The following is a 21,941-nucleotide window of genomic DNA, read 5'->3' on the forward strand; positions in this document are numbered from 1 at the left end:
GTATCCTACCTGCCCTATCAAAAGCTCTGGAACGTATTGTTCACAAACAACTAATGAACTATCTAACCGAACATGCCTTACTGGACGAATACCAATCCGGGTTCAGAAATGGACATAGTACGACTACAGCACTACTAAAAGTGAATGAGGATATACGTGAAGCCACGGATGAACGTAAATTAACATTACTGACATTACTTGACTTCAGTAAGGCATTTGATACAGTTGACACGGACCTTCTATTATGTAAATTAAGACTTCTGAATCTTTCTGAAAGTTCTGTTACTTGGTTTGAATCCTACCTTCGCGACCGTCAACAATGTGTCATTGCATGCGATTATTCTTCAAAATGGTGTGTCGTGAAATCTGGAATTCAACAAGGATCAGTTCTCGGACCTTTACTCTTCATGATCTATATTAATGACGTGACTAATATGATAAAACACTGCAAATACCATATGTATGCTGACGACTTGCAAATTTATTTGCATTTCCACCCTGACGAGACTAGTGACGCAGTAAACAAAATAAACGAAGACTTGAATTCGATTTCACTGTGGGCACACAAATTTGGATTAAGGTTAAATCCAGAGAAATCGCAAGCAATCGTAATGGGGCATAATCGTCTACGAAGCACTCTTGATAGCAGTACTATACCACATATAATATTGAATGGGATTATTGTTAAATACAGTGAAACCGTTAAAAATCTTGGCATTTTTATGGATAGCGATCTAAATTGGAATACTCAAGTAACACACATTTGCAAAAAAATATTTTCTCAACTTCACTCCTTGTTTCATATGAAAGAATTTCTACCACTTAGTCTAAAAAAGAATCTTATTCAGACGCTTGTAATGCCCCATTTTGATTATTGCGATTCCTTGCTAACTAATGTAAGTTCACGCTTAGCTGAGAGACTACAACGTGTTCATAATGTGTGCATACGATTCATCTGCAATACTCGTAAATTTGACCATATAACACCTTCCCTCCAGTTACTTTCATGGGTGCGTCTGAAGGAACGAAGAACAATACATTCACTGTCTCTTCTGTTTAGAATCATGCATACTTCTACTCCGAAATATCTGTTATCGCGCTTTCAATTTCTTACAACTCTTCGAAACCGACATCAAGCACTTCTTTCTATCCCTCATCATAGAACGTCTTTATACTCATCTTCCTATACTGTAGAAATACCTCGCCTCTGGAATTCGTTACCTAATGATGTCAGGGACTGCCGGACTTTATCACAATTCAAAATTAAATTGGAAAATTTTGTCTTAGTTAATGTTTTTTAGGTATTGCTAGAAGTATTGATTTGTGTTTTTTTTTTCTTTTTAACCTAGATTAAAATTGCAAGTTTCTTGTTTATGTTAGTTAATTAGTTAGGATGGAATTAATTATGATACTTAATCACTCATTTAAAGTTTGTGTGACTGCAACCTGTATATTTTTGTGTGGCTTTACTTTGTTTATAGTGTTTTTTTTCTCTCTCTTTATTTCTTGAGCAGCTTTACTTTGTATATTATAGTGTATTTATTTCTGTTTATTTATATTATTGTATTTGTATTCCTGGTGTTGTGGAAGAGAAGGCCTGATGGCCTTAACTACACCAGAATAAATAAATAAATAAATAAATAAATAAATAAATATCGACCTTGAATACCATAAGGGAGAAAAGAGGAAGTTATTTGGAATATGTAAGAACACGAGATCCAATTGAAAGACAACAAAAATATGCAGAGTACAAAATCATAAGAAAAAAGTAAATAACGATGTAAAACAAATAAAAGAAGAATATTGGGAATCAAAAACCAAATTTTTGGAGAGAGATTTCTATGGTCAACAGAAGCAAATATGGAGGATGATTAGGAATAGTAGAACAGAATTGAAAGAATTGGTGAAGTTACCAATAGTTACATCAGATACATGGATTTAACATTTTACTAATCTGTACAAACTGAATGATGAAGCCACCCACAGACTGGAACCTCAATCAGTTATTAATGAGACACCAACTAAAGGCTGATTCACAATAAACCGGGAATGAAAACAACGAGAATGAGAATGGAAATAATGTTAAAATAAATGCATTTAAATGTGTGCATTCACAATAGTTAATTGTGAATCCTTACATTTAAATACATATATTTTAACAATGTTTCCGTTCTCGTTCTCGTTACCGTTTCCGTTCTCGGTTCATTGTGAACCAGTCTTAAGATATCTGACTCTGATATAGAAACAGCTTTTAACTAAACTGAAAACCAGGAAGACACCAGGCCCAGATGGAATTTATAATGAGCTAATTAAATATGGAGGACAATTATTGAAAGAATTTACTAAGCTTTTGAAGAGGATAATTATAAACATGGAGATTCCAGATAGATGGAAGATTAGTGTACTTATACCTGTATATAAAAAGGGAGACAAGAGAGATCCCGATAACTACAGGGGGATATCCCTATTGAATTCAGCATTAAAACTCACAACAAAAATCATAACACGAAAAATGCACGAAATTATAGAATTATCGGACAAACAACAGGGATTCTGCAGAGGTAAATCTTGCAGAGATGCAATATTTATTGTTAAACAAATTACAGAAAAGGCTTTAGAATTTAATAAGACTGCTTTTATGTGTTTTATTGACTTTGCAAAAGCCTTTGATAAGGTTGGACTACTAGATGTAGTGCATATTTTATATAAGAGGAATGTCCCCGAATCTCCAATAAAATTAATAATAACTATATATATATATATATATATATATATATATATATACAGATAATGAAATTCATATCAAAGTGAATAAAACAACAGCTGGTAGTATAAATGCAGGAAATGGAATGAGGCAGGATGACTCATTAAGTGACTCATAATGGATGAAATTATACAGGAAGTGAAGGATAAAAGTGGATATAAAACGGCCAAATCAAACATTTCAGTTGTGTGTTACGCTGATGACACAGTTCTGATTCCTGAAAATGAAGATGACCTTCAAAGACTCTTATTTGCCTTCTTTAAGGCAGCAAAATTATATAATATGAACATCTCTGTAAAGAAAACAAAATGTCTCACAGTTAGCAAACTTCCAGTAAGATGTAAATTGGAAATAGAAAATAAAATAATTGAACAAGTCAATTCATTTACTTACCTGGGCATATGTATCACCTCATGTGGAGATTTATACAAGGAAGTGAAAGAACAAACAAATAAAGCCTTAAGAATATCAGGGGCACTAAATAATAATATATGGAATAATAAATAACTACGTCAAGAGGTAAAATGTAGTGTATATAAGTCAGTTATAAGGCCAATTTTAACATATGCTTGTGAATCACGACCTGACACTAAAAGAACAGAACAATTTCGAGACAACAGAAATGAAGGTGTTGAGGAGAATAAAGATACGGTCACACGTTGCTACTTTTGCTGCGCAACTTTTGTACTGCAGCTGCAAAAGTTGCGTGTCGTGTTCACACGTAAGCCAAAAGTAGTGCGCTGCACGCTAATTTTCGTGCTGCGCAACCCGAGTGCAGCAAAAGTTGCAACTGGAGGTTGCGAGTCTGTTCACACACAAGGCGCTACTTTTGCAGCCGCAGTCATGCTGCAGGTTTCCATCTCCGTGTTGACTTCTCAATATACATTTTGTGGTTATGTTCGCATTATTAAGAAATTCATGCGAAAGCTTACTTATCTATTATTTGCTTTTCTGTCCTAACTAGTATTCAGAAATTGACATTATTTTTACTATAAAGCTTTTAAAAACGCCTATATACTTAATTGATAACCAACAGCAGATTCACGTGATCAATGTTGGCAACCCTCCTGTTTGAAACTACGCTACAGAAAATTTAAAAAGTGAATTATATCGTCAACAAATATGCTCAGACTGTGTTGTGCATTTAATAACTGTTACAAATAATTTATTTTCATCACATCTAACATTAAAATACATCCAAACAATAAAAGTATCATTGGCACATTTGGGTGGCAACACTGGTCGCAACCGCAGCAAAAGTTTCAACAAAACCAATATCAAAAATGCTGCGGCTCCAACCCTGAGAACGCTGTTCACACGTCACTACTTTTAAGCTGCGCGCAGCATGGGAAAGTAGCGAGCAGCAGGTTCGGCAGCCACTACTTTTCGGGTTGCACCGTTGTTCACACGTCGCAGTACAAGAGTTGCGCAGTTTTTTGTACTGCATCACTGCAAAAGTAGCGACGTGTGATCGTACCTTAACTGGTAAAACACTATTCGATCGGGAATGAAGTCAGGTAATTCGTGAAACTTGTAACATCCAACAGATCGCCCAGTGGGTAATTCGACGTAGAAGACTGGAATGACCATATCAATCGAATGGAGGATGGAAAGCTTGTAAAAATCGCAAGAGACAACTCTCCATGTGGGACGAGAAGCTTGGGTCGTCCAAAAAGAAGATTGAAGGATAGTGGATTGAACAGGATTTTATCCTAATTTTAGAAGAAAAAGAATACCACAATAGCTAAAAGTGAGGCAATACAGTCGAGATATAACTTCGATGTATCTGGACTTACCTCAGAATTGAAAAGTAAACCAAGTCAATCTGAGAAGACACGAGTGAATTTGTTTTTAATTACTATTATGGCTTTAATAACATTGGTGTTATGTGTGATATTTAGAAGGAGACTACATAGTTGTTTCCAGCATTCGCGCCAGTGTTATTCACTATTACCAGGTCCAAGGTCAACGCCGCGGGTTCACTATCAGATGTGACAAAAGGAAGTAGCTACGAACCTCGACGAACCAGGAAGAGGAAGCTACATGATAGAACCCACACCCAAAGGAATAACAGGCCACTTCGAAGCAAGGACCTACAAAGCTATTTGTATGCCATTAACTTCAGTTGCTGCGCATGAGATAAAAATATGTAAAGCAAGTTGCCTCAAAGAAATTTTGTAAATATATAATTCACACAGGAAGTAGTCAATGATAAGACTGCTACTAAAGACTTCTTAATTGTATTTTAGTTAATTCTTGAGTCATAATTACACGTGTTAGAATTTCATCTTTTGCACTTTGACTTTGTCAGTGTCACATCAGATGGAGCACATCCTGATCCGGTTGTTTGCCTACGCATGACAGGAAATTGATTTATTCTGATCTTTCATGTAAAGCCGTTAGTAACACAAACTCATCCTGTTTTCTAAGTGTCTTTTACAGCCTTATATGACTAATCATGCCATCTGACGATCTTGAACGACCAATTGTAAATTACCTTCTCTCTTAAGTTCCCACCCTATGTAACAATTTAGACCAATGATATATTTTTATTAAGGCCGTGCCACTTTTTTAAAATTTTATAAAACTCCACGATTCTGGCTTATCATTCTCATTCAGTGGTACATGGCAAGACAGTAGTTCTCAATATTATATTACAAATTAATATTCCAAGTCCGAAAATTACTTCTCTTCTGAACTTAGCAACACTTAAAGACGCTGCAGCTTATTGAGAGGGGAGATGGTTATCCTTCAACAACTATGTAAGTGAAAATTCTGTTAATACACAAGCCAGATCAAGTAACTATTACATTAAAATAAGTAAGGAGTTTAAGAGAGAATTTAGTAAAGATTTAATTACATTTTTATTGAACTAATTTACTTCTTTATTTTATTCCTGTTATATGATGTTTTATTACATTATATCACAATTATTTTTATTTTGTTATGTTTAATTACTGCTGCAAGCATTAAGGTACGGTCACACGTCGCTACTTTTGCAGCGCTGCAGTACAAAAAACTGCGCAACTCTTGTACTGCAACATGTGAGCAACGGTGCAACCGAAAAGTAGCGACTGCTGAACCTGCTGCTCGCTACTTTTCCATGCTGCGCGCAGCTTAAAAGTAGCGACGTGTGAACAGGGTTCTCAGGGTTGCAGCCGCAGCATTTTTGATATCGGTTTTGTTGAAACTTTTGCTGTGGTTGCAATCAGTGTTACCACCCAAATATGCCAATGATACTTTTATTGTTTGGATATATTTTAATGTTAAATGTGATGAAAATAAATTATTTGTAACAGTTATTAAATACACAACACAGTCTGAGCATAATTGCTGACGATATAATTCATTTTTTAAATTTTCCATAGCGTAGTTCCAAACAGGAGGGTTGCCAACATTGATTACGTGAATATACTGTTGGTTATCATTTAAGTACACAGGCATTTTTAAAAGCTTTATAGTAAAAATAATGCCAATTTCTGAATACTAGATATGACAGAAAAGTAAATAATAGATAAGTAAGCTTTCGCATGAGTTTCTTAATAATGCGAACATAACCACAAAATGTATATTGAGAAGTCAACACGGAGATGGAAACCTGCAGCATGACTGCGGCTGCAAAAGTAGCGCCTTGTGTGTGAACAGACTCGCAACCTCCAGTTGCAACTTTTGCAGCACTCGGGTTGCGCAGCACGAAAAGTAGTGTGCAGCACGCTACTTTTGGCTTACGTGTGAACACGACATGCAACTTTTGCAGCTGCAGTACAAAAGTTGCACTGCAAAAGTAGCGATGTGTGACCGTACCTGTACACTGCAGACATTATGTTGACAAACCTTCTCCCTTAAAAATCTGTCCTCTTTTAGTTCCCTGGGATCCGTAGTTGTGATATTAGGATTGATAGTCCGTTCACCTGGATCACCCCTAGGTCAACCTATCATCCTCTATTTATCCGGTCCCTGGGCATGACATTCCAATCAGACAGGAAACTTAATGAGCATTTAATTTATATAAATATTTCTGGTTTTTCAAGATGCAATGTATGATAACCTTACACAGGAAGGAAATACAACAGGTGGATTGAATGTCACATCAAGTTCGTGCCACATAAAAGACTCTTACAATATTCGTAACTGAGGATCAGGGATGGAAAAAGATGAAAAGTAACGAAATATGAAAAATTATTATTACAGTAAAATCCTCGTAACAGGCACCCAAATAACCGGCAATACCAAAACAACGACATTTTTGGCTGGGTAAAAAAAAAAATGTTTAAATCTGCAAGATTGCCACAGTCTGGGTCGTCAGTGTTGCCACATTAGGAATTTCGCACGAACTTTCATTTTCAGTGAATATTTGCACCTAAAATTAGTGTATTATTTGTGTTGTGTGATGTGTTTTAATAAGGAAAATCCACACAGTTTTTATGTTTATTTAGTTATGTTCGGGTTGTCAGTGTTACCACATTAGGAAGTTTGCACAAACTTTCGTTTTCAGTGAATATTCAAACCTAAAATTAGTGTATTATTTGTGTTGTGTGATGTGTTTTATCACGAAAATCCACACAGTTTTTATGTTTATTCAGTTATGTTCGGGTTGTCAGTGTTGCCACATTAGGAAATTCGCACGAACTTTAATTTTCAGTGTATTCGAACCTAAAATTATTGTGTTGTGTGATGTGTTTTAATAAAGAAAATCCACACAGTTTTTATGTTTATTTAGTTATGTTCAGGTCGTCAGTGTTGCCACATTAGGAAGTTCGCACGAATTTTAATTTTCAGTGTATTCGAACCTAAAATTATTGCGTTGTGTGATGTGTTTTAATAAAGAAAATCCACACAGTTTTTATGTTTATTTAGTTATGTTCGGATCGTCAGTGTTGCCACATTAGGAAGTTCGTACGAACTTTAATTTTTAATGCATTCGAACCTAAAATTAGTGTATTATATGTGTTGTGTGATGTGTTTTAATCACGAAAATCCACACAGTTTTTATGTTTATTCAGTTATGAGCAAGTGATAGAGAAATAAGCTTCACGTGGCTACAGTTTCAACATTTGGCATAATGAAATACGAACTTTGGTTTTTGTACATAGCGATATTTATACAATTATCTGGCAAAATCTCGTATCCGTTACTAGCATGGTTCCTTTGGTGCCAGATAAGAGAGATTCTACTCTATTATCATTATTTCTTTTTCTGAGATGGCATATAGTATACAGTATAAGCCAACATACATAATTGCAAATAGCGGTAAACTTTGGAAGTGCCAAATGTATTTTACTAGAGGAGCTTATGGAATAGTCGGTTAATATGAAATAGTGATGTTTCATCACTGCCTATGATTGAGGGTCTGGCTGATAAATACATATACATCAGGCAGTACATCTCGCTTGATGATATGTGTCAGAGGAACATGTGCTCTTGTTGTGTGTTGTTGTTTTCGAGCATCTGTTCTAGTATCTGTAGTGTATCTTTTATGGGCATGTTTGTGTATAGGTTGTTTATGTCAAAAGTTGCTATGTTGGATATGTTTGTCTTTTATTTTATTCACTAGATCTATGTCGTTTTATATCGTTGTCTCTCTTTCGAATTATATGTTGTTTCTTATGATTTTGTCCATGTACGTGGCTAGTTTGTGTGTTGGTGTGTTTCGATGATTGACTAACGGTCTGATGGATATATTTTCGATAGTGCTTTTAATTTAGGTTCTTCTGGTTTGATTGGTTTTAGTTGTTGTTTCTTGTTGTTAGGAATTGTGTCTGTTTTTGTTTATGTGTTTTTTATTACGTTGTGGTATTGTGTTGTGGGGTCGGTTTTGAGTTCTGTGACATTGTTCTCCTTGAAATATGTTTCTATTTTATTGTGTGTATCTTGTTTGTGTATGATTACTCTGCAATTTCCTTTGTCTGCTTTGATGAAAGGTTATGTTCTTCTTGTTTTGTCTTTACGGTGCTTATTGTTTTATGTTCTTGTGTGTTTACTGTGGGTTTGTTTATTTTGTTTATGTTTCTTATTGTCTTGTCTTACGTATTCGTGATGTTGACTTTGTGTGTTTTGTATTGCTGTTTCTGTGTTTATGATAGTTTGTACTTGTTTTGTTTTTGTGTTGTTTTGGTGTATGTTGTGTTTTAATCCTTTTTCTAGTAGTCTAGTTTCGTTGTGATTGAGTGTTATGTTGCTGGTGTTGAATATTCTTGGGTGGAATTTGTGTTTCGTGCTGTAAGTTATTGTTTGTTGTGTCTTTAGCATTGCTAATTTGTTGTGACTTTTTTTATTTTCTGGCTTATTTCTGTTATTATTTTGTTCGTATGTGTTATAACCTCTTCAAGGTCTGTGTACTGTAGAGTGCATGCTAATTGTAAATGTAATTTGTAGGCATTTGTGATATGTTGATTTTTTTGTGTCGTATAGTGTTTAATGTTGTTTTGTATGTATGTTTTTTGTGCTGTGCTTTTTGTCTTTTGTGCTGGATATGATGTTTTTTTATATTGATTTGTGCATATTTCGATGTTAGTTGTTGGTTTAGGCATTCATGATTAAAGTTTATGTGGTGTGATGTTTTTATTGCTTTTATTCGCGCAGATCTGTATCTATGTATTGTATGACTTGTCTCATCTTGATTATACATCTTGATTACACAACTTTTAATACTATATCACTTCGGAATATGTATTATATTGCTTTCGCGTGTTAAATATATAGTTGTTATTTTGACTATTTTTAATGTGTCACTAACACTTTTGTAGGGATACCTGAAGAATAAAATATAGATTGTATTATATTTCACCCACTCATAATATAAAGGCATATATAATATATTTGCTGTCTATGTTGAATATTACATTTGTTACATATTTTTAACTAAATTTCCTACACCATTTGTGGATGTAACTTCAGTCAGAATAGAGATGGCCGATATTTCACAAACCGATATTTTGTCACACGTATTTTTTTGTCACAGATAAACCTGTGACTGATGACGCGAAATATCTGTGACAAAATATCGCTATCGAAATCTGCTCCGTATTCAGTACTCTGTGACTGATATTTTCTCCTCTACGTTGTTGGTTTGCGCGTGTGCATGATACAATAACAGCAATCTGGCGGTAGTTTTTCCATCTTATTATAAATGATGAAGTTATTACACGATTTAAATAATAACACCATTGGTTACCAGTACTTAATCTTGTGTAAAATACTGTCTGAACAACTGTTTTGTTTTGTAATTATTTTCCAATGTTTTTTCCGAATACTTGTGTTTCATTAATTTTTATTCTATGACTGAATATTATAATGTTAATGCACGACTTAAAATAATTTATCCATTATATTATATACAATTAAAAAAATCAATTTTTAAAACGATTAGGATAATCACATAACCTCAATTTCTCCATACCCAACTACATTTAAAAAATGATCAACTGGTTCAATATCTATAATATAACCTTTTGGTTCATGAGGTTAACTTTTAACATGTTACTGTTAAGTATTTATTTGTTAATGGTACATGTACATAATTTCTTTGTTGAATTTTCCCATATAAATCACTGATGAGTGGTGTGTATAGAGAAATCGTATTCACATTTCACTGCTCTTCAATATTTCCTGCTAATTTTTATCGATGTAATTCATGCTACGTATTGATATAAAATATCGGTGTGACAAAATCACCGATAAAAGTCACAGATATTTAATTGTTACAGTCACAGTTGTCACAGATACTTGAAAATATCGTTTAAACTCATCTCTAAGTCAGAAACAGCACATTTCAGCACATCCAATAAAGAGATTCATAAGATCTTTATACTAACCCATTCTGAATCCCAGCACGGGGATCCTTTGATGTCTTTACTCCGATCATTACAAGAGCCATAAGGAAGAAAAATGCAGATAGAGCAAAACATATCCGATATACAGCAAGGTATCCAACGGCGGATTCACACTCAAAGCTGAGATTCAGAGTCGAAGTAACTTTGTCATTTGAACTGCTGCAGAATGGTACCTGGAAAAAAGGCACTACACATAACACGAAGAGATTTTCACATTTCATGTTCTCAAATTGCCATTTTTTTAATCTGGAAGAATTTCATTTTTTAAAAGCAGATAGGCTATAACGTTATTTTTATTGGAAGCTTATTTCGATGGCTTACAGCACAAAATATTGTATGTCCACTTTTTCTAACTTTCGGGAAACCTTGAAAGAAGTGTTTCCTATTGCATATATCTTACAGAAAAATATAATTACAGTAAAATCCCTCGTAACCGGCACCCAAATAACCGGCAATACCAAAACAACGTCACTTTTGGTTGGACCAAAAAAAAATGTTTGAATCTGCCACATTGCCAAAGTTTGAGCAGTCAGTTTTGCCACATTAGGAAGTTCGCACGAACTTTCGTTTTCAGTGAATATTCTAACCTAGAATTAGTGTATTATTTGTGATGTGTTTTAATAAAGAAAATCCACAGAGTTCTTATGTTTATTTAGTTATGTTCGGACTGTCAAGTGTTGGCACATTAGAAGTTCGCACGAACTTTAATTTTCAGTGAATATTCTAACCTAGAATTAGTGTATTATTTGTGTTGTGTCATGTGTTTTAATAAGGAAAATCCACACAGTATTTATGTTTATTTAGTTATGTTCAGACCGTCAGTGTTGTCACATTAGAAAGTTCGCACGAATTTTAATTTTCAGTTAATATTCTAACCTAGAATTAGTGTATTATTGGTGTTGTGTGATTGTTTTAATAAGGAAAATCTGCACAGTTTTTATGTTTATTCAGTTATGAGCAAGTGATAGAGAAATAAGCTTCACATGTTTGCAGTTTAAACATTTGGCACAATGAAATACGGACTTTTTTTTGTATATACTGGTATTTATTCAATTATCCGGCAAAATCTCGTATTTAGAACTAGCCTGGTCCCTTTGGTACCGGTTAAGAGGGATTCTACTGTATTATATTAATAATGTGTTGGAAAGAGTTGGTGAAGAAAGAATAATGCTGAAACTGATCAGAAACAGAAATAGGAATTGGTTAAGTCACTGGTTGAGAAGAAACTGCCTACTGAAGGATGCACTGGAAGGAATAGTGAAAGGGGAAAAGAGTTCGGGGTAGAAGAAGGTATCAGATGATAGACGACATTAAAATACGTGGATCATATGCGGAGACTAAGAGGAAGGCAGAAAATAGGAAAGATTGGAGAATGCTGGGTTTGTAATGTATGTTTGTATGTATGTAATGTTCCATATAATACAGTACAGTGCAGAATGAAGATTAAGCTTTATGCTATCAGTGTATCACCATATTTTAATTTTGACTAAAAATGGATATAATAGGCTAATAATAATATGTGTTTTTTAAGCCATTGATTTATTTTCTCGTTTTATTACATACTTGGGAACATAAATGCTGTTAATCATTCAATCTGCATGTAGTAATAGAAAATTATACACAATAGATTTATTAAACATGAATTATTTTCATTTATAACCATTTATGAAGTAGACCTAATTATCATTAGTGAGGTTCGAATAAAAGTTGAAATTCTGAAAGTGTTATTTCTTCAGATGTTAAATATGGAAAATATTGTTCAATATGAGTAGGAAAGAAGCCAAAAGAACAAGATGTGAATGTAATGTTATAAAGAACACAAACTAGAAAGGTACTGTCAGTTTAGCGGCTTCAAGACGTCACCATGGCAACTGCTCAAAACAGCAAACCAGATCCCAACATGATAGGTCGGTGTTGCCGAGAACAATAATATTAATTATTATTATTATTATTATTATTATTATTATTATTACTTACTTACTTACAAATGGCTTCTAAGGAACCTGAAGGTTCATTGCCGCCCTCACATAAGCCCGCCATCGGTCCCTATCCTGTGCAAGATTAATCCAGTCTCTATCATCATATCCCACCTCCCTCAAATCCATTTTAATATTATCCTTCCATCTACGTCTCGGCCTCCCTAAAGGTCTTTTACCCTCCGGTCTCCCAACTAACACTCTATATGCATTTCTGGATTCGCCCATACGTGCTACATGCCCTGTCCATCTCAAACGTCTGGATTTAATGTTCCTAATTATGGTAGGTGAAGAATACAATGCGTGCAGTTCTGTGTTGTGTAACTTTCTCCATTCTCCTGTAACTTCATCCCTCTTAGCCCCAAATATTTTCCTAAGCACCTTATTCTCAAACACCCTTAATCTATGTTCCTCTCTCAGAGTGAGAGTCCAAGTTTCACAACCATACAGAACAACCGGTAATATAACTGTTTTATAAATTCTAACTTTCAGATTTTTTGACAGATTTTTTGATTTTTATTATTATTATTATTATTATTATTATTATTATTATTATTATATAGGTCTAGTCAAAGAGTATGTATGACACAAATTTAAGAGTCGCATCAGTTGCTCAATTTCGACACGGAAGGCAGGCAGCGCAATCAGCCGCACCAGATAACTACACAACATCACCCCCTTCCTGCATGTGAGAAAAAGAAATGGCAACATCTTTCTGGTTTTGTATATACTTTAGTAGTGGAGTGAGAAGACAGATGGAAATAAATTGCTAAAATGTAAGTCACACTATGTTAAAACTTACTTTTTTTAAAGCATCTTCAAGACCCGGAGACAAAGTAATGCATGCTGCTATGGTGCCCAGCAACAACATAACAGCATACATGATGCGTGAAGATGTTGAATTTCGACATGACGGGCAGGCTGAACAGCAAAGACTGCAAGCAGCACTGCCACAACAGCATGCCAGCTGCAATAACACAACAATTCATATGCAATTCGTGAAATAATTAATATTTATACACAGAGTCGTTGGTGAAACTTCTATATCCTCCCACACCACACACGGAAGAAAGAAAAAACGTACTTACATCAATGAAAATAACCTCAAAACTGTAACACATCACTCAAGAGACACTATGTGGAGAGTGAAAATGGTCTTTCAGAAAATTTTACAGGAAACTGTAAAATCTTTCCTAGTTCCGTTATGTATATTTTTCAATCTATATATTTAGTTCTGAAGAATAGTATCTATTTTGAACGTAAATGTAATGTATGAATAATTTCTATTTAGTAGTAGTAGTATTAGTAGTAGTATTTATTTATTTAACCTGGTAGAGATAAGGCCGGGCCTTCTCTGCCCCTCTACCAGGAGATTCCAACTACAATATAAACAATAAAATTACAATTAGTATTAAATTTATAATTACAATTACAATTACAAATAACATTACAATTAGTACCCCATTAAATTTACAATTACAATAAAATCAAAGTACGAAAAGATTGCCTGAATAATTAAAGCTAGATAATTTATCATAGAGAAACAAAGAATATTTTATATTTACTGAATTACAAATTAAATCTAGAATAACAAAATTGTATAGTGATGAAATTACTGAATACTGAAATATTTTGTGATAGATTAAAGAAACTATTTACAAGAAATCAATTACTGACCAAGTGCCTAGTAAGTTTTCGTTTGAATTCAATTTTACTTCGACAGTCCCTGATGCTAGCAGATAGCGAATTCCAGAGTCTTGGCAGGGCTATTGTGAAAGAGGATGAGTATGAGGAGGTGCGATGGGATGGTATTGTTAGTATTATTTCATGGCGAGAGCGTGTGTTCAGATTGTGGTGGAAAGAAAGGTAAGTGAAGCGAGACGACAGGTACGAAGGAATAGAAGAGTTCAAGATTTCGAAGAGAAAGAGAAGTGAATGTAAATTTCTTTTCTTATCTAGTTTAAGCCAACCTATTGCTTCCAGGGATGGGGTAATATCATATTTACGAACATTGCTTACAAAACGTACACACAAATTATGAGCACGTTGAAGTTTCATTTTGTTGTCGCTGGAGAGGTCAGTCAGTAAAATGTCCGCATAGTCGAAATAGGGAAATACAAGTGTCTGCACAAGGGACTTTTTTAAGCACGAGGGGAGATGAACATTTATCCTTTTTAGCACATGGATAATAGAATATACTTTTCTGCAGGTTTCTGTGATTTACTGTAATATATAACACAGTGAACGTTATAGAAAGTTCCAAGTTCCTTATAGTTTTCACTTATAGTGTTCCAAGTGCCACATTTTTAAAAGAGACACGAATTTCACCTATCAAATTATGTCTTAAGATACTAAAAAGAGCAGATTTGTCTGCGTTTGTCGAATGCGCATCATTATATTTACGAAAAGGCACTTTTCAGTGCCAATAATTTATTTTGTGTGCACAAGGTTGGAATTTTGAAGTAAGAGGGAAAGGGTGTAGTCCGAGTTCTGGAGTTTATCCAGGCCATGAAGTTAGCCAGTGGGAAATGGTATAAATAATACTCGCAATTTCATATAGCCTAGATAAGAGAAAATATCTCCGAAAAGTTTATTATTAAAATAGATGGCAAAAATGAGAGTGAATCAATATGTCATTTGTCATAGGTCTATGAGAATAAAAAGCATAATGAGATTAATAAGCCTATTATGTCAAATTATATATATCTACAGTGATTAAAAACTGTTGTATAACATGATGTGAATGTGCAAGATTATTCGGCTTATAAGTTTAAATAGCATTTCTGAAGAATAATGCCAAATTTTCTTTTTTCATAATTTGACATAAACAGTGGAATGTTAAACAGTAAAGGCACTCAAATGTAATTTCACAATATAAACTGAAAATATAAAATATGTTTCCTATTTAAAATCGTTACAATACTGTTAGTGTCCATAACAACAATAAAATATACTCTACCGCAATGATTGTGCATTGTGACTAATTTTTAAGGTCAATGGAAGTGGGGGGGGGGGATGGTAGAGTTGGATTATGACATTTTACACATTGATCCAAGGCAAAACGTCTTTCAATAAGCCAATCTTTCAAATATTATGAATTTACTAGTAAGAAGTGAATAAAACTTATGATCTTCATATAATTGCAAAAGAACGAGAGATTGAAAAAAAACAAGTTTTTAGAAATTCATTACCTGCGCAGCAGAACAAAGACCTAGAACTGCACCCATATTAAAATGTCAATTGAGATGGAATCTTCTTCTTTTCTAATGACTTATACAGTCACGCTGACACCTTATCACAATATAATCCCACTTTTACGTAAATTTCATAAATTAGCTTAACACCATCACGAGCTTACAATATAAACAAGATTAATGACGTCAAATTCACATGAAATCAGACAGCAAATGTCCTGTTTGTAGTCGAATGGTCGGTGAGTGGCGAGTGCAGACTGAACAGTCGACGTCAAGTATTTACGATATTAATCGATATATTGTATCGAAGTTGTCCCGGGAAATTACAAATTACTACAGTGGTTCTCATATTAGTCATCATTAGGGCTAGGATTTTGATGACCTATAAATCATGAAAAAATGTCCTAAAACCAATGCATTTATGACCTAAAAATCTTAAAAAAAAATGCCCTTAAAAATGCCCTAAAATTGTTCTTACATAATTGCCTTAGTAGGAAAAGAGTTTTGTATACTTCATATTTAGACTAGTAGTTAAATTAAATTCTAGTACCAACATTTAAGTTTATTTAATTTTACATAATTTTTTTCTAAGTGGTGCAATTTCATTAATTATTTTACCTGATGCAGTTTCCATGTAGTCCAACTCAAAGCCACTCTTATCAGGAATTAGCAGGCATAGAGGAGTCTATATTGAAGGGGTGTTACGTTACAATGGCAATATTTGTTTAGAAAAACGATTCAAATATTGCCTGCCGATCCGGAAATGCGCTCGGTCGTGAGTTTTATTCTCGCTTGGGCTGATTATCTGGTTGGGTTTTTTCCGAGCTTGTTCCCAACCGTAAAACAAATATCAAGTAATCTATGGCGAATCCTCGACCTCATCTCGCCAAATATCTTATCGCTATCACCAATTCCATCGACGCTAAATAACCTCGTAGTTGATACAGCGTCGTGAAATAACCAAGTAAAAAAATAATGGGTATTAATGGACAAAATATGTAGACAAATAATATCAAAGAAAATAAACATTATTTTATATTAATAATGGGGATTTATGGCCAAAATTAAATGAAAATGCCTAAAAAATGTCCAAATAAAACAAAAGAAGCTTTTATGAGTTTAAATAGGCAAAAAATGCCCTAAAAAATCTGTCTTAAAACACTCAGTTTATCACATAATATATAAATACTAAAGCAGCTATGTTTCTGGCTTATTAGAAAAAAGATGCAATTTCATCAAAATCCTAGCCCTAGTCATCATGCAAATTAGGCCTACATTAGATAAACCTGTTGCTATTCTCATAAACCCACTGGTTACACATTACTATCTTTTATATAGGTCCTCTGCTGTCATCGTATTTTATCAGAGAGCACGCTTTCACATTAGAAAATGACCTTTCGGTTATTGGAGAAAGTCTTAGGCCTACACATAGCAAAATAGAATGATCCGTTTTTTTTTTATTTCAATAGAATTATTGCTGGGAATAATTTCAAAAACGTTTTTAAGTTGATTTAAGTCACAATTCCGAGAGAACATTCCATTTACATTTTTCACTCATCAGTTCACAACTAAATCCTTTTCCCAAGACATACTTTCTTATTCTAACACTACGTCTTTCACTATTTCCAACGATATTATTAGGGGCTGATCGTTTTTAGACTAGAACTACCTGATTTAATTAGATCTACTGTTAAAATCAAATATGATGTATCTTTCACTCAATTTGATGATGATATTTAAACGAAAATAAATTAAGTTCTATAAGTGGGCATACCGGTACGTCAAATAATTATGAATAGCTTAAAAACCTAACATATGAAATACTTGACTTCTCCATACCATAAAAATTGTTTGTGCTAGCATTATAAATAGTTCTTATCATGATGTTACATTATTGTACCAGTGCCGTGAAATATTACCATGCCAACTAAAATGCCATCACGATACCGCTATAATAGGAAAAGATAAAAATGCGGCAATAAAACTAACGGGTCTAGCAATACAGCGTTTCCAAGAAATAAGTTTGGAAGCAAATATAGATAAATGTGTTAGATTATGTATCAAAGGAGGCAAGCTCACCGACAATACTCTTGTCATGAATAATGACTGCCAGATTCCAACCGTGAGCCAGGGGATTCATAAAATACATTGGTGTTTTTTTTTTTTTTTTTGTCCGATACTTTGTGTATCGATCCCAAATCTACAGTACAAAATCTGCATAAGAAACTCGCTTTACTTGCCTCTTCCACTTTACTGAAATCCGAACAAAAGTATCAAATATTGAACATTTCTATCTGCATATCTTCAATACACCCATTACAAACAACAGGACCAAAAATAATTCCCATTAAATTCTTGTTTGACTGTGACAAAATTATTGGAAGTGCGCTGAAGGAAATCCAACCGACCCATGATTACATGTTTTACTTACTTACTTGCTTGCTTGCTTGCTTGCCTGCTTGCTTGCTTGCTTACTTACTTACTTACTTACTTACTTACTTACTTACTTACTTACTTACTTACTTACTTACTTACTTATGGCTTTTAAGGAACCCGGAGGATCATTGCCGCCCTCACATAAGCCCGCCATCGGTTCCTATCATGAGCAAGATTAATCCAGTCTCTACCATCGTATCCCATCTCCCTCAAATCCATTTTAATATTATCCTCTCATCTACGTATCGGCCTCCCCAAAGGTCTTTTCCCTCCGGCCTTCCAACTAACACTCTATATGCATTCCTGTATTCGCCCATACACACTATCGTGCAAAAAAGAATATTACAACTATTAATGTATTGTAATTAATCATTGTTACGTACATGTGCACATCAAGTAGCTTTATACGTAGCTAACGAGAAAGAGCCACGAACTTTATAGAATAGCCTATATTGCTCAATGCCGAATGTCCTATTGCACGAGTAAAATATAAAGCGCAATCATGTTATAAATTATTAAGCGATGTAAAATCTTAAATTCTCTTTCAGGATACTACAGGGACATCATTTTATTTTTACTTCAATTTTTATTGTACCTGTGTTTTTTAATGTACTTCACTCCCACCCTTCTACTAATGAAGTTCCAACTGTCCTCCAGACAGAATCAAGGCCGCATATAGTATTCAGCACTGAGTTAGTGAGTATAGTACGTTCCAGAAATATGTTCGCGTTTTCCAGTGACGAAAGAGCTTTCAATATTGAAACATATTTCCGCACAGATACTGTCCGTTTGCCTAAGTCGCATCCCGATTTCCCCCACCCGCTTCTGCACGCCCCTCTGTAAAAACTGGGCTGTCTTAGCTCTTTTCTGAAAACATTAATTTCTGTTAGGAATTGGACGTTTAAGTAATATTATACAACTGTTTAAAATAACTTAAATAAAAGGGTCTCGTTAAGTAATTAACTGTCACGTGATTTCCCCCCTTTCTACAATCCTGCGGCATAACCACTTGGACGGACAGTAGATAACATGTCTGAGTAATTTTATCTGTGCGGGTCGGGCAGAAGTGAAGACTGAATTTACAGTACGCAAGGTACTCTTTTATAGAGTAGGTATAGAATTATTTCAACATGAGTTACTAGTACAAAGGAAGAAACTGGCAATTGGAATTAGATGCAATAGTCTATAGTGCACATTAGAACTGAAGCCTGTATCGAAATGAACGGCCACCATTTTCAAAAATGTGTTTAAATATTCATATTATGATTATTTTTCAATTTAACTTCTTTCTCTATATTGTACGCTAATGTGCTGTAGACAGTATAATATACACTACATAATGAATACGTTCGCATGGATAACTCAGTTCGTGAGTAAAAACACTTATTGTTAATACAGTACTGTATTTTGATTAAACAAAAACGTAATGAAAATTATCGAACTCAAAATCGCGATATTTCCTAGTTTACGTAAATGGATGAAGTACTTTTCTTTCCTCCTATACCTAGTTAAGTGATTTGTTTGTGTTTTACGCCAGTATCATCGAACTACAGTCGTGGAAGGGGGTAGCGAACGGTGTTTCCGGTTCTCTAAAGGTATAGCCAGATTAATATTAAAAATGTTAGTAAAAATGAAATGATGTCCCTGTATAAATTGTCAATATTATCTGAATATTCTGCAGTTTAAATTTAACTTTGAAGCAGCATTTTCTCTGTAGTTCGCATAAGGCCCTCGGGCTGTCTTTTGTATTGCCCAGCTCTCGAACGTACAAGTTTACTCTACACGGCGCCTGTTCTGTTTACCTAGCCACACACGCTACACATGTGAAAGTCCACATAAGTACGTAACAGATGACAGGGGGCGGACCAACTCACGTGTTGAAGTAAGCTGGAATATTGATTCCACAGCTCGGTATTAGCGTCGTGGTGGTGCCCAAGATTGTCGGGTACTCTAATGAATACGAGATGGACGGATGAGAATTAATCTGGAAAACTAATCAGGCAATATTACTATTTAATACGAGAAAAATTCGTACCGGCACCGGGAATCGAACCCAGGACCTCTCAGCTCTGCGCGCTGAGCGCTCTTTCCAACTGAGGTATGCCGGGACACGATACACGGCGCCGGCCGAACCCCTCTCGTGGGGTAGGCGAGATCTCATACATAATGAATATGTGATGTACATACTAGGTTCAAAAAGTTCCCGGAATTTGCTAGTATCATAGAAACAACGTACCTTAAACACTATTCTACAGCATTCCCTTCAAAATAGTTGCCTTCCGCAACAACACACTTTTGCCAACGCGTGTAGAGTTCCTGGAAGCAGGCCTGGAAGCCATTTTGTGAAACCCGTCTTAGTGCTCTCGTCGCATTTGCGATAACCTCTTCAGCATTGAATCTCCGTCCTTTCAGATGACTTTTCAGACGGGGAAACAGAAAGTAATCAGGTGGTGAGAGATCACTGCGTCCCGGAGGCGACGGAGGATTTCTACGTACAATTCTTTCGTTACAGTACTACCTTCTGGAATGAACTCATGGTGGATGAGACCCTGAGAGTCGAAGAAAACTTCCAACATAACTTTGCCTTTGGAAGTGCCCCTAGGAAATTTTTGCTTCCGAGGAGATGTTTTCGATTTCCACTCAGATGACTGTCGTTTAGGGACTGGGTCGTACAAGTAGCACCAAGTTTCATCACCAGCAATAATTTTGTTTAAGAAATCACCATTTTCATCAGCCATACTGATCATGTCCCCAGCAAGAGTCATTTTTGTTTCTTTCTGTTCTGCCGACAACATTTTCGGAACCAACTTCTGAGACACGTAATGCATGTTGAGATGCTTGTGAAGAACATTGTGTAATCTTAATGTCTCTGCAGGAGTTTTGTGTTTGTACGTTGCTCTGTGGACGTTAATTACAAAATGCGACGAACAAACAAAACACTATGATAAACAATTGCCTACAACTCAAAACCAACAATCGCCATTATCAACAAACTTTAAGGAAATTACATCATGAATGTTACCAACAAAACAAATGTATAACATCCCTTGTTATATATTAATACGAAAAATGGTAGTAAAATTCCGGGAACTTTTTGAACTAAGTAGTATAACTGTTAGCAGTTTTCACAAACTGATGTTGAATATGGCCATAAAGTCATTTAAATATGCGCTCCTGCATATATCGTCTCAAATGCAGGTAGTAAGGCCATAAAGCATTACGAGAGGGGTTCGGCCGGCGCCGTGTATCGTGTCCCGGCATAGCTCAGTTGGAAAGAGCGCTCAGCGCGCAGAGCTCAGAGGTCCTGGGTTCGATTCCCGGTGCCGGTACGAGTTTTTCTCGTATTAAATAGTAATAAAACACATTGGCTACTTCATAGTAGTCGTGTAATATTCAATGAGGTGGGCGAGACCTCATACATAATGAATATGTGATGTAATCAGGCAATACTGTCAGATTTTGGAAATGGCAGTGCATTTCATAATACTCGTACTTACTTACTTACAGTGCATTTCATAATAGTATGCCTAAACTATAACTTGTTCAATCAAGTTTTAGTAGCACGTTTACGAAATCTCAATTTGACTTTTACATTTGTATTGTTCAAACCAGCGGTTCTCAAACATCTTGAAGATGTGACCTACTTTTGGGTGAGTCATTTATTTGTGACCCCCATTACCATACCAGTAATTAACCCCATTCGAAAAATACAAATGCCTGTAATATGAAGAACAACGAT

At 34.9% G+C, this 21,941-nt stretch overlaps 1 protein-coding gene across 2 annotated transcripts in view; it reads right to left on the reverse strand.

The window, feature by feature from the left end:
• Positions 1-16,018, reverse strand: part of Serinc (serine incorporator TMS1) — a 57,597-nt gene extending 41,579 nt beyond the window's left edge. For both annotated transcript variants that reach the window (XM_069846191.1, XM_069846190.1), the window contains exons 1-3: positions 15,764-16,018; positions 13,375-13,539; positions 10,579-10,769 (exon numbers count right to left, since the gene is read on the reverse strand). In XM_069846191.1, the coding sequence (XP_069702292.1) occupies positions 10,579-10,769; positions 13,375-13,539; positions 15,764-15,799 (392 nt within the window). In that variant the 5' untranslated portion in view covers positions 15,800-16,018. The remainder of the gene's footprint in view (positions 1-10,578; positions 10,770-13,374; positions 13,540-15,763) is intronic.
• Between the last annotated feature and the right edge of the window lie 5,923 nt (positions 16,019-21,941).

This window comes from Periplaneta americana, chromosome 14 (genome assembly GCF_040183065.1).
Source record: "Periplaneta americana isolate PAMFEO1 chromosome 14, P.americana_PAMFEO1_priV1, whole genome shotgun sequence".
NCBI lineage: Eukaryota > Metazoa > Arthropoda > Insecta > Blattodea > Blattidae > Periplaneta > Periplaneta americana.